At 33.7% G+C, this 12,454-nt stretch overlaps 2 protein-coding genes across 5 annotated transcripts; one reads left to right on the top strand and one right to left on the bottom strand.

The window, feature by feature from the left end:
* Positions 1-939: 939 nt before the first annotated feature.
* Positions 940-7,148, top strand: LOC117906498 (anamorsin homolog 2-like). Of its 4 annotated transcripts, XR_004649840.1 has the most exons (6): positions 940-1,137; positions 1,702-1,871; positions 1,964-2,095; positions 2,757-2,946; positions 3,563-3,972; positions 6,357-6,444. XR_004649840.1 is itself a non-coding variant. In XM_034819529.1 (5 exons), exons 1-5 carry the CDS (start codon positions 981-983, stop codon positions 6,429-6,431), a joined length of 705 nt encoding a protein of 234 aa, XP_034675420.1. In that variant the 5' UTR covers positions 940-980; the 3' UTR covers positions 6,432-6,461. The 4 variants fall into 4 exon arrangements, 3 of the variants coding, with proteins under 3 accessions (XP_034675420.1, XP_034675419.1, XP_034675418.1); XM_034819529.1 differs by lacking the exon at positions 3,563-3,972 and having other exon boundaries at positions 6,376-6,461; XM_034819528.1 differs by lacking the exon at positions 3,563-3,972 and having other exon boundaries at positions 946-1,137; positions 1,756-1,871; positions 6,357-7,148.
* A 374-nt stretch (positions 7,149-7,522) lies between these two features.
* Positions 7,523-11,843, bottom strand: LOC117906497. The gene is made up of 5 exons (XM_034819526.1): positions 11,639-11,843; positions 11,167-11,193; positions 10,891-11,013; positions 9,589-9,841; positions 7,523-8,734 (listed from the first exon to the last, which is right to left on the bottom strand). The coding sequence occupies exons 1-5, from the start codon at positions 11,692-11,694 to the stop codon at positions 7,898-7,900; spliced, it is 1,296 nt and encodes a 431-aa protein (XP_034675417.1). The 5' UTR covers positions 11,695-11,843; the 3' UTR covers positions 7,523-7,897.
* Positions 11,844-12,454: the final 611 nt, after the last annotated feature.

Below are 12,454 nucleotides of genomic sequence, written 5' to 3'. Positions count from 1 at the left end.
ATTTCTCAATAACAATTATTTTTAAAAGAGTTGATAACATAGGCACTAAGGTCATACAAATATATTTTTTTATTTAATTTTTATGGTAAAAAAAATTAAAAATGATTTATAGTGAATTTGAACTTATATGATCAGACTACTTTTAACTTAAAATATATAATTTACCATTTTTTTTAGATTTTTGTTCAATCCTATGTCTTTGGTTGGCACTTTATTTTTAAATTATTTTATTTTTTTGAAATCATCTATAGAAACTATGGTTTTAATATAAATTTAGAAATCTCATTTTAAAATTATAATTTTTTTTAAATAGTGTTTAATAAAATTCAATACTTGTTATTTAATAATTTAAATTAAGTTATATTTAAATTATTAAATTAAAACTTGTTACTCAATTTTTACTTTAAGTATCAAAGATTATTTGATAAAATTAACTTAAAGCATATTATAAATTATAAAATAATATATTTATTTTCATAAATTATAATTAGAGTAAAGAAAGTCTAGTACTAGAAGAGTTCATAGAATAACAAAAAAATAAAATTATAAAGGTAACTAAAATAAATAAAAATATAAAAATAAAATAAATATGTAAACTTAAAAATAAGTTAATTATTTTTACTTATTATTTAAAGTTATTTTTAACTTTAATTCATATTATTAAATTAATTTATTAAATATATTTAATTTTAATAATAACTTAAATGAAATTATTAATTCACTCTAAGATATTAAATCTTTTATCAAACACTTGGACACTTGATCCACTCAATACGTACGAGGCTTAATGGGCATAAAAGGCATAATTTTAAAATGTATTTTTAAACTAATTGAAAAAAAAAAAGATGGTTGTATTTTGCCGTGAGTTGTTTTTGCCAAACTTTGGACATGTATGTAAGTACTTGAAAGGTTAAAATTGGATTTTTCCTCACTCTACACTTTCCCAAGTGTGAAAGAAAGAAAGGGAAAGGGAAAGGGAAATGGAAACGGACATGGAAATGGAGATGGAGATAGAAGATGGGGTGTTGATAATAACAGATTCAATCTCTGTAAACGCAAGAATTGTGGTTTGGGCTCTTCAACATTTCTCTATTCCTCTCAAGGATTTGAGGATCATCACTCAAGCCTCACTACTTGGTTCGACTCTTTCTCTCCTTCCTTCCTTCCTTCCTTCCTTCCTTCCTTCCCTCCTTATTCGTGCACTTACATATTCATGCATTTATATCTTTTATCTATCAAAGCCCTAGAAGAATCTACATCATGATTCCCTGAATGATTCCTCTGCTGTTACTGTATTAGGGTTTTGATTTGTGTTGATCCTGTATTTCCATCTCAATTATTTAATTTTGTTTCTTCCCTTTTTTTCCTTAAAATTTAGGGTTTTTGAATCAGTTGTTTATGTTCCTTCACTGGGTTCCGTTTGGTGGCCCAAAAAATCTAGGAAAACAAAGGGATCAGGACTTTGTATCCTGAAGAATCCCCACTCAACTGAGCGTAATGGCACTACTGTATTTGGCAGAGTGGTTCAAGAAACCCGAGAGAGAGAGAGATCCACACACACACAAAAGATAAGACTCAAAACCTTGATTTCCGTTATTTTCTTTCATTTCTCTGCTACCAAATGGAAGTTTTGGCTGATTCCTAGTTTTCTTGATGAAATGTTTATGTACTTTCCATGAGGATGTACTTGGTTTAATGCAGAAGGAAGCCTTTATTTTAAGTCATCTTCATTGTCAACTGTTATCTCAATCTCAGAGAAACCTGGGTTTCACAACCAACTTTGGCTGTTAGAATTGGTGAAAGTGCTTAAACCTGGCGGTTTTGTGTTCTTACAAGAACCATCATTGTTCATCAATGGGAACAAGGATTTTGTAAGTTTTATGCATTTGAATGTTTCTTTTCAATTGTTATCACTTTTCATGTGTGTTTGGTGTTGGTCTTGACTGAGATATCTCATTTTTAGGCTGTTGGCGAGTCTAGAGCTTGTTTAGAGCGCAATCTTTTATTTGCGGGTTTCTATTCAGTGGAAGGTTTTGAATGCCTTGATCATACTGGTGAAATTGGATGTTCAAATCAAGAGTTTGAACTTATTGCGGTAATCATCTAATTTACAGTGCAAAATTATCCTAATGTTGATGAATGTACATGCAGATACTAAAATAACCAAAACAAGTGGCCCAAAAGATGTTTAATTATTCCATCATTTTTCTGTTCTACAAGGCAAAAAATAATGGAAAAAAATGAATTGACTCCAATACAATAGTGTTTACAAAAACCCAAAAAAAAAAAAAAGGCTCATGACCCGGAAAACACCTAAAGTAAATAGGAAACAGGTTATTGTTATGATGTATTGTTCATTCATGTTTTGTAGATTTCCAAAAATAAAAAGAAATCCGGGCACTTTATATATGATCATTATTAATCCTTTTCTAATACAAGGACTAATATTTCATTTGATCCTAACCCATTATGTTCTACATTCTAAGTTATGTAAATAAGCCTATCCCAATTACACCATGTTTGAAAATTAGTAGCATATGTACCTGTTCTTGTATTGCATACTAGAGATCCATGTTTTAGGCAACATTGGCCACTCCATTCTGTGGGATCTAGGTGCTACAACTTCACTAAATGGTTAAAGTGTTATATTTTGTCTATTTTTTAATTTGAAATTTCTTATTTTTTCAGAGAATTGTGCTACTTTGTCTTATGATAATAGAAATTTCTGTTTATTGTCTTGCACTTTTGTAGTGCAGATCAAAGCAAGAAAAACATGCTGCAATGTAGAGTCATCTGCTCTCCAAAAGAAAAAGATTCTCAGAGTTGAAACTCCAACAGTTGCTGCCGTTAACACATTACAATCACGTATTGAGGATGTAGATGACTTTATTGATGAAGATACTTTGCTTACAGCAGAAGATTTAAGTAGGACTGAGTTGCCATTAGGTGTGTATTTTCAGACCTGATTAAAATATTTTGTTGCTTAAAGTGCTTACATGATGAGCTAGGATGTTCCATCATAGTAATTGCTCCTATGCTATTCATTTACCTTGTTTATCACAATTCAATCAACAATCCTGGACATATTACTTTTCACAGAACAATATGTCATAATTATGAAAAACATAACTTAAGTACTTATCAAAAAAAATAAATAAAAATGAAAAGCATAACTTAAGTTGGTCTTTCCATTATTGGCTAGCATGTCAGAAACTTGTTTCCCCGCCAGCATGGACACTTGCAAAATGTTTACATCTATAACTTTATTTGTTTATTGTTTTTATGAGATGCCTGTATTCGTTTTTTGGAACTTGCAGAGGATGTTTACTGCCTTGATAAAATTGGTAATTATGACATTCTAATACCCAAGAACGTATTTTATATTGTTGTTCTTATGGCTATTGTTTTTTGTCTCAACTGCAGAACACTGTTTATTTTCTGTTTCTGCAAGAAAATAGAAACATGTACACAAGTATTTATTTCCATAAATCATATTTTCTAGTGCGCACACAGTTATATCATCACTCTTATCTCTGTTCTTATAAGTTGTCTGTCTCTCCAGGAAGGTCATGCCCAGAAATATTTTGCAGTCATTTACCAATATCCCTATTGCTGGATGCTTTGGAATCTGTAGATTTCAAGGTGTGGTACCTAGAGAGTTTTAAGTCCACTGTAAGGGGAGATCTGTTGTGATAATGCTTATCTCAGCTATTGTTCGAACAGAAAAAGAGCAGAAAGTACAAAACAATAAAGGAGTGCCCAAAACCATTTTTAACATCCAAATACTATACTTTTTGGTTTGTGGGAGATCTTCTTCTACAAACACTCTCGGATGGTCTTAAATTAGCTGTATCGATCATATGAGGATGACAGAAGCTGAAGCCCTGCCTGATTATTTTGAAGGACCATGAGATTTTCAGGCTATTCAGGACTAGACTTGGTAAACCTTGACAAGTTCAAGAAAGCTCACTGGTAGTTGGCAACCCGACTGAAGTTGTTTTAGGCTCTCATCAAGCCTTGTTGTGATTCTGCAAGTTTATTTTTGTTAGTTATTAGGGTGTTCTCATTTTTTATTTTTTTCCTTTTGATAGGCAAAGTAGGATATATATATATATTAACAACGCCTAAATGGAAGTGTGCACCAAAGTACGCATGATGTATACAATAGACACCAATAGGCAATCAAAAAGAAGAAAGAGAAATAAAAAGACAAGCTCCTCCTCCTTACTTAGAGCTAAGTCAATCACTAAAAGCTATCATGGTCAATGAATGATCAACTATGTACACTCTTACCCATTCCAAAACAGCACTTATGAAAGCAGATTTGATTGTTTGGTTCGACTATTCAGCATCTTCAAAAGACCTCCAATTTCTTTCCTTCCATAGAGTCCAAAACAAGCACAGGGGGCAACCCTCCAAGTCTTTTTTCCTTCTTTTTTTTCCCAAAAAAGATCCATGGCGAGTGAGTGGGGTTCCGCATGCTATAGAGTGCAACACCAAAGCCACTTCAAACAAAGAAAAAATAAAATGCTGTAAGATACTGGCTTTAGGGCAATGAAGGAGTATGTGATCAATTGATTCTTCTTCATCTTTTCATACAATGCATCTATTCAACAGTATCCATCCCTTTCTTTTGAGCCAGTTAATCTTCAAATTTTTCCCTATTCAGTTTCCTAAGTAAAGAAACTCATCTTTGTAGGAGCATAGGCATTATAAACCATATTTGCGGGAAAAGATCCCCTTCTAGCTTGGGCTAGGGATACATATAAATATTTAACAAAGAACTTGCCACCTTTAAATTCCTTCCAACTCATTTTATCAACTTCATCCTTTATAATTAAGCTTTTTACAGTCTTTGGAAAAAGCCATCACACCTCCCAATTCCTATTCATGGAGTTGCCTTGAGAAGTGGGGACTCCATTGACAACCACCACTCCCCCCCAGTACTAGCTCTTGCTCCCACACCTTGGCTACCCAAGAATCTTTAGTGGTGGCTATAAAGAATAATGCCAGTGAAGACCCTTCCAAAGATAAGTCTCCACACCATCTAACCTGCCAAAATTTAACCCTCCTCCCATTGCCAACTATGAAGCAAGATTTGCTTTTAACGCCTTACTATATGTTTCTAATTGCCTTTCATAACCCCACCCATTACCATCCCCCACAGCATTAAAGCATCATCTCCCTTCTTCTTCCCCAAACTTTTCTACTATAACCCATTTCCAAAAGGATTCTCTCTCTACTGCAAAACTCCAACCCCTCTTTCGTAGTAGTCTTTTTAGTGGTGTAGGGTAAGATTATGGAATTTAATACTTGGTTGGAGCTTTTATGTGAGATTTCAAGAAGTTTGTTAGGAATTATCAGTGCATGTGCATGATAATTCATAGATAAGATATTTAGGCTCTGTTTAAGAAGTGTTTTCAAAAACAGTTTTGAAACATAGTTTTTGAAAACGGTTCTCTGGTGTTTTGTGGAACAAAAATCTGTTTGGGAACTTTAAATATTTTTAACTTTTTTTCTATGTTTTTAGACATGTTTTAAGGATAACTTTTATATGTAGTGCTTCATTTTTAATCATTCTCCTTATTTGTATAATTATTTTTTAAATTAGTCCTTAAAAAACAAGTGAAAACAACTAAAAGATGTTCTCTAATAACACTTTGTTTTCTATTTTAAGAACAAAAATTGTCTTTTGTTTTCTGGTTGTCAAATGTATTTTCCTTTATTTTGTTTAGGAGAATAGAAAACTTTTTTCGAAGATAGTTACCAAACAAGACCTTACTTTCTAGATATGACCTCTTAAGCAACAAGTTTGAGAAGCTCCCTCAGAAAATGGCTCAAGATTCTGGTGTTTTAGCATATTTATAGCACTGGTACATGAGAATTTGTTAGATGGGATACTTTTATTCTTCAGAAGTGCTGATATGTACTGTCTATATGGTGTTGAATTCTGAAAATTCCTATTTGCCCACTATTGATGATAAATTGGCAATATCTAGCAATCTCTTATCATTTTTGCTGTGATGCCTATACATGTTCACAGTTCCCTATTAAGTTCTTCTGATTCTGCACTTTGTTCTGGCATTCACTCTCTGCTTGATGTGGTTCCTTTTTACATTACTAGCAAGCGGTCTAGTAGATTTTTAAATTTTAAACTGTTGGACATTGTTCATCCTTTAAAAATTTCAGTTTATGATATTTAAATCAAGTTATATGATCAGGATCGATCAACATGTAGCTATGTTGGTGGATGTTGGACATACCATGTTGAAATATCAGCTGCATCTCTTGGATGGTTTCTGAACATGGATTGTAACCACTAAAACTCTTTTCCTTTTTTTTTTTTTTGAAATTAGACAATGCTTTTGTTTTAAGGGAACGGATACGTGAGCGTAATCGCCTTTACCAACGTAGACGCAGAGCAAGAATGACAGAAGAACAAAAGAACCGTGAAAAGGAACGAAGGCGACAGTATATGCAAAACCGCAGAATACAGCCAATCAGTTATGAAGTACCACTCCCTCCAGCTAGCTACAAAGGAGCAGAAGAAAGTGACCAAAATCAACAGTGTGCTCAGCAGCTTCGAGAATCTATAGTTGAGATGGAAAACAACCAGGGCATGGGAGCTGGTGAAGCTTCATAATGTAAAGGAACCTTTGTGGCAGAGCCCCATTAGACTGGTAGACATGAAAATTTTTATATTCTAGTGCTGTAATGGCTGCTGGTTTAACCTATGATTGTGTAAATATCAGAAAGAATGTACAAGCTGGTAACAGTTTGCCAATTCACACCATTATACGAGCCACTGAATCTACGGATGCAGTCAGAAACCTGGAATTTATACATGTGAATGAAGATAAGTGGGAATATAATTGCAAGTTGTAATATATAGTTTTAGAAAATGGGAGCAGTGCTGGTCTTAGTGTAAAGAAGACTCTGCCCCACGATGTTTTATCATTTTGAATTTAATTTCCTATGTATAGGGAAAATATGATGGATCATGGGCTTTTTCTTCTGATCTGTGTTGTGTATACAAATTACAAAGTAATAATCCTGGATTCTGATACTTGTGTTCGAGTCATCAGATATCTCAATTACTGTATGGAGATACAATCTTATTTTTACTAGTGTCCAATTGATTGGCACAACTGATTCATCTTTATGCTCCAGGGCATCTTTGATATTTTCTCCATCATGTTCTATGATAGTTGCTTCTCATTTGAATCAGGTCCTGGATAAGTTAATTTCCATGCGTCTAAGGTTCTGAAGGATTCAAATTTATTATTTGTTACTATGGAACATGGTATGCTGCTGTTTTATGAACCTGGAATGATCCAAACCTCTGTTCCAGATATAACATTCAGCAAACGAAGCTCTATTTTCAGTGACCAAAGATCATCACCTGTCTCTATACTACATATATAGAGATGAAGGTTCCCGTTCAGGACAAATACCCGTGGCAACAGCCCCAGGTGCATGCTAGAATTTCTGTTTAAGTTTGGGCATGCGATGGAAAAATTAGTAACTCGACAACTAAGGAATGGAAGAATAACTTAATCAACCACTGGTTTGTGGAGCATGGATATCCAAGTACAGAAAAACACTCCATAATCTCACTAAAAAAAAAGGTTACTGCAGTGTTGTTGATATGCAAAGCAACCAGTAGAATTAGATCTATTCCTTCCATGAACCCCTGATCCAAAAAACCGTGTAATTGTACCAGATACCATTTTTCCCCATCTCCTTTACTTCTTTCTATGGATCGCAGTCCTGGTTGCTTCAATTCAAGTTTTCTGCATTCTGCTTCATCTAAACAATACATATCTCTCTCTTTTCTTCCAAATTTTTAATTTTTAATTTTGAAAATGATAAATCTCAGGCTAAGCAGGGTCAGAGGTTACCCTCTACGATACATCCTTCCTTCAGCATCATCCTTGATAATACTGTTAAGGGCATTGGGAAAGTCAGCTGTCCCTAGAACTACATCACTTCCAGAAAGATCCATCCTTGAAAGAAAGTCAGCTGCTTTGTTGGTTTCACGCCATGTGTGTGAAACTCGGTATTTCTCAAACTTCTCTAGAAGTACCCAGATGTGATTCAAACAGCTACCAGCTCTTGAGCTATATGGCTGCTTTTTGTTGATGGTTTTCACAACACTCATTGAATCAGACTCAACCCAGATTGCTTTGATCCCCAGACCAGAGGCAAGAACAAGGCCTCTCCATATAGCCCATAGTTCAACTAAGAAAATATCATTCTGGTGAGCTTTAGAGACATAAGCACAGATTGGGTCACCATTGTAATTGCGAAGCAAACCACCAAAACCAGCATTTTCTCGATCTATAGATCCATCAGTATTTAATTTGGTCCATCCAAACTCTGGTTTTTCCCAGCTATACCATCTAATCGATCTGGCAACAGGAGTTAGCAAGTTGTGCAATCTTTCAAGGTTGAGCAATGCAATGCCATTGAAGTTGTTGAGCAAAACCATCGGATCATTACTGTCCAGTGTTAAAGAAGACTTAACTTTGGTCTTTCTCACCAGTTCATTCGCTCTTTCTTCTTCTTCTTCTTTGGCCTTGTGCTCCTTCCCCTGGAGGTGGTTTTTTAAATGTTTCTCACTGCTTGTTGTTATCAGACAAAGGGCACAGCTCCACTCCCTTTGAGCTTTCATTGGACTGGTTGACAAGGTAAGATTCCTTTCTGTAGTGTGATAATATGGTTCATGATTTTCCTGTCACAAATAAATATAGAAAAATTTGCTCACTAAGCACTTACCAGTGATGAACTGTAAGCAATTTACTTATCAGTCTATGGCTAGTAGAAAAATGTACAGCCCACTGCTCTCAAAGTTTGGTTTTAGATTTATTAAAATGAAAAAGAAAAAGAAATTACATCAGTTTATTGTTTAACATGGCATTTGAGCGTTTTGTCCAAAACTTCTTACAAAAAAATGCTAATGGGATTAAGGTTGGCAAGAGCTCCACACAAGTCTGAAGCATCAGCATCGGAAAGGCCTCTTTTGAGATAGCTCGTCTTTGGCTTTAGTGGATAGCTAGAGCTGTAGCTAAGGACACAATTTTTAAAGGACAATGTGGTATTTTAAAAGTTTTATTAAATACCAAAGAACTTCTTGTATAAGTCAAAATAGAATTTCTACAGGAAACAACATTTTTTTGCCTTCCATATTAAATTTAGTAAGCCATAAGCTCTTTGAACAAAATTGGTCAAACAGACATAGAAGCTCTTATTGAGTTTAAAAGAAAAAAGGAAAAAAAAAAAAAAAAAAGGCTTTTGGCTTCTCAAAAGTTGATCCAAACAGGCTAAAGTAGCTTATGGTACTTTAAATTATCTTATGGTCGCTCCTTTGAGTAAGGTGTCAAAAGCCAAAGTCCATGAGCTATTCAGCAGTCACAGTGGGAAGTGATCCTTCCCACCTACTGAAGAGGATCAATTCAGACAAGTGTTGGCAAGCAAGGAGAATTCAAGATCTTTAGGCTTAACTCAGAGGAATGCAAGTTTTTAAATATTTCAACCCTCCAAACATTTTTGCATTATTGAAAAACCAACATTAGCTTAAAATTTTACCTGGCAAATGAGGAGTTTCTCCAATTCTTCAGGTCCATTCTCTTCAATATATCTTTCTGCTGCATCAAGAAAGTTGTCAGGCTCACTCCATATGTCATCCTTTTTCCTCAGGATCGAAAAGATGCAACATATTTGTAAGTTTCCGGACATAGATGGCGATACAAAGTGCTTGTAGACATAAGAAGCACCCTGAAAGTAATGTATCACCAACAGGAAGGTAGCCACTCCTTTTGCATGTGGCCAGAATGGAATACTGTCGTGCAAAACAAATTTTTATGATACATGATATAAGATTTAGTCATGAAAAAAAAAAAAAAATTTGAGCAAAATAAGCAGATGTAAATATTCCAGGAAAAAAATGCACCTTAGAATGACCAATAACACAGCAGACATAACAAAGTAAATGGCCAACAGGTTTCAGGAAACATATTAAAATAATGGATAATAAAAGGTTACTGATATAAAGAAGTAGGAGAAGAGCAAAAAGATGATTTAGAAATGGAACTGAATGCGATTAGATCACCAGGCGATATATCAAGGTCAAGCAACTGTGAACTTGAGAACAGGCAAAGACCAGACATGGTAGTTCCTCCAACCTCTCATTTAAGCCAATCCATCCTAGACATGCTCAAGCTTTTCAAGTGAAAATGTAATTGGATCCAAACCCTGATGTTAGAACTTGTAAACCCCCATTCAACCAGCAAGTAGTAGGACAAGGGCATATATATTCTTAACAGAAGCCAAACCATGTCATATGCAAAGCAAAACTCGGTGTTTTGAGCAATAAGGGTCATATCTTGAATTAAACAATTTTTTTACAAAATGAAAAGCAAATCAAATGTTCCAAATTATTTCAACCAATAAAATTTGTTCATACAGGTCATTAGGAAGCAAAGCATAACAAAAAATTTAGAAACACTGTAATGAGCTATTTTTCTTCCTAATATAAGAATTACAAATTGCTTGTAAACCCCCACTCAACCAGCAAGTAGGAGGATAAGGGCATATTCTTAACAGAAGCCAAACCACATCATATGCAAAGCAATGCTCAGCTTTTGAGGAATAAGGGTCATCTCTTGGATTAAATATATTTTTACAAAATGAAAAGGCAAATCTTTCAACAGAATAATTACATTGCAATCCTCAAATATTTCACAACAATTCAACCAAAAAAAAATGTTCACAAGAGTTCATTAGGAAGCAAATCATGCCAAAAATGTAGAAATACTGTAATGAGCTATTTTTCTTCCTAATATAAGAATTGCAAATAGTAATAATACCAACTTCATAATTTAGAATTACCATTGGAGAAGCTTTGCAAACACCAACTCCAACATTCTGGCCAGAGAAAACAAAATCCAGTAAGTGAGACATTGCTCATTCTTGAAGTAGGAATCACTTTCAATAGCCTGAATTGAAGCGTATCTATTACACAAAAAAAAAATGTGAAGAAGAAAAGGTATGAATGCCAGTTATATGCAGTTGAAAATTGTTATACATAGATAAAATGAATAAAGTCAATTTCGTAATTTGATCATGTTATGAGAAACAGGTGAGAAAAAAGAGAAAACCACTCACAAGGGGTAGATCAGAGCAAATGAAGGCCTGCAAAACAAAGGGGGAAAAACACCAGGAATAATGAATCAAAGTGACAGGAAAAAAAAAACGACAAAAATCAAGAACCAAAAACCAAAAACAGTGGTTTTAATATAAATTTCTATCCATTTCCACTAATATTCTTGTGTTTTTGCTGGTATTCACAAAGTAAACAAAAATTTGAAATACATGTACAATTATGGAAATTTGTAACAGAGAAAAGGGTTTTAGAACAGATCCTTATGGAAAACTTGAAAAATTAAGACTGTTGCTGAGAAATTGTGAGAAAAGAAACGAATATACAGCAAAATTTTCCTAGTTCAAATTCTTTTCTCTCCTCGGCAAGCAAAAACAATATAAAAAAAACATTATACTTTAAAAAAAAATCCTCTAATTTTCCAGTGATTTCTTAGCGACCAAAAGAAGGTAATCGGCCAACAAGAAAATCACGAACCAGGCAAAAACATTGAAGACCTTGGCTAAAACCGGGAAAAAAAAAGTCAGCCCCATCGCTTCGACTCAATTTCAGTAGTTTTTTTCCTTCCCGTTATTACATAACTTTCCCTTCCCGTATTATATAACTTTCCCGAGAAAGTGGAAAGAATTAGAGTGGGAAAGGGCAAGGAAACTAGCCGGGGTGACTGGGAGGCAAACGGGCGATGCTCACGCGGATGCCGACGCACGCAAATTGCCATACTTACTTTCAATCACTGCCGTTCGATTACCCCGATCATGTAAGATTTGCATTAAAATCCTTAATCTAATTTTTTATTTATTTTTTAAATATGCACGTATTTACGTGTATGCATGAACTCTCAGCCTCTCAACCTGTATTTGGTTACCGGAAATTTGACGAAAAATTAAATAAAAAGAGAAAATAAATTTTAAATTTTAAATTATTTTTATATTTCACTTCAAATTCAGTTTACTTATTTTCACTCATCGTGATAAATCCAATTAGTCAAAACAAATAAGAAGTATAGTCTCCCTAAGTAACACATGGTATTGGATTCAAATCTTGTTGCCGAAGATATTCTAAATTTATTCTTTACATACGAATAATCGATGGCTTTCACGGAAAAAAAATTAGTATTTATATTTTGATTTAAGTGTAAATGATATATATATATATATATTTTTTAAATAATATTAATATATATTATTTAATAAATATATTATAAAAGAATTTATTTATAAATTTTAAATATTTTAATCATGTATACTATTAATGAATTAAAAAAATAGTAAAATTTTAAATTGTTGATAAATT

The sequence above is a fragment of the Vitis riparia genome, chromosome 18 (genome assembly GCF_004353265.1).
Source record: "Vitis riparia cultivar Riparia Gloire de Montpellier isolate 1030 chromosome 18, EGFV_Vit.rip_1.0, whole genome shotgun sequence".
NCBI lineage: Eukaryota > Viridiplantae > Streptophyta > Magnoliopsida > Vitales > Vitaceae > Vitis > Vitis riparia.
Note: the sequence above shows the minus strand (reverse complement) of the source record. Positions and strands in the feature narration are given on the sequence as shown.

Coding starts and splice junctions, on each gene's coding strand:
- LOC117906498 (XM_034819527.1), top strand. CDS start 981: ATGGAAACGGACATGGAAATGGAGATGGAGATAGAAGATGGGGTGTTG. Junction 1,872..1,963: donor TCAATGGGAACAAGGATTTT/GTAAGTTTTATG, acceptor TCTCATTTTTAG/GCTGTTGGCGAGTCTAGAGC. Junction 2,096..2,756: donor AAGAGTTTGAACTTATTGCG/GTAATCATCTAA, acceptor TTTGTAGTGCAG/ATCAAAGCAAGAAAAACATG.
- LOC117906497 (XM_034819526.1), bottom strand. CDS start 11,694: ATGGGGCTGACTTTTTTTTTCCCGGTTTTAGCCAAGGTCTTCAATGTT. Junction 11,194..11,638: donor GTCTTCAATGTTTTTGCCTG/GTTCGTGATTTT, acceptor TTTGTTTTGCAG/GCCTTCATTTGCTCTGATCT. Junction 8,735..9,588: donor AGAAACTCCTCATTTGCCAG/GTAAAATTTTAA, acceptor TATTTGTGACAG/GAAAATCATGAACCATATTA.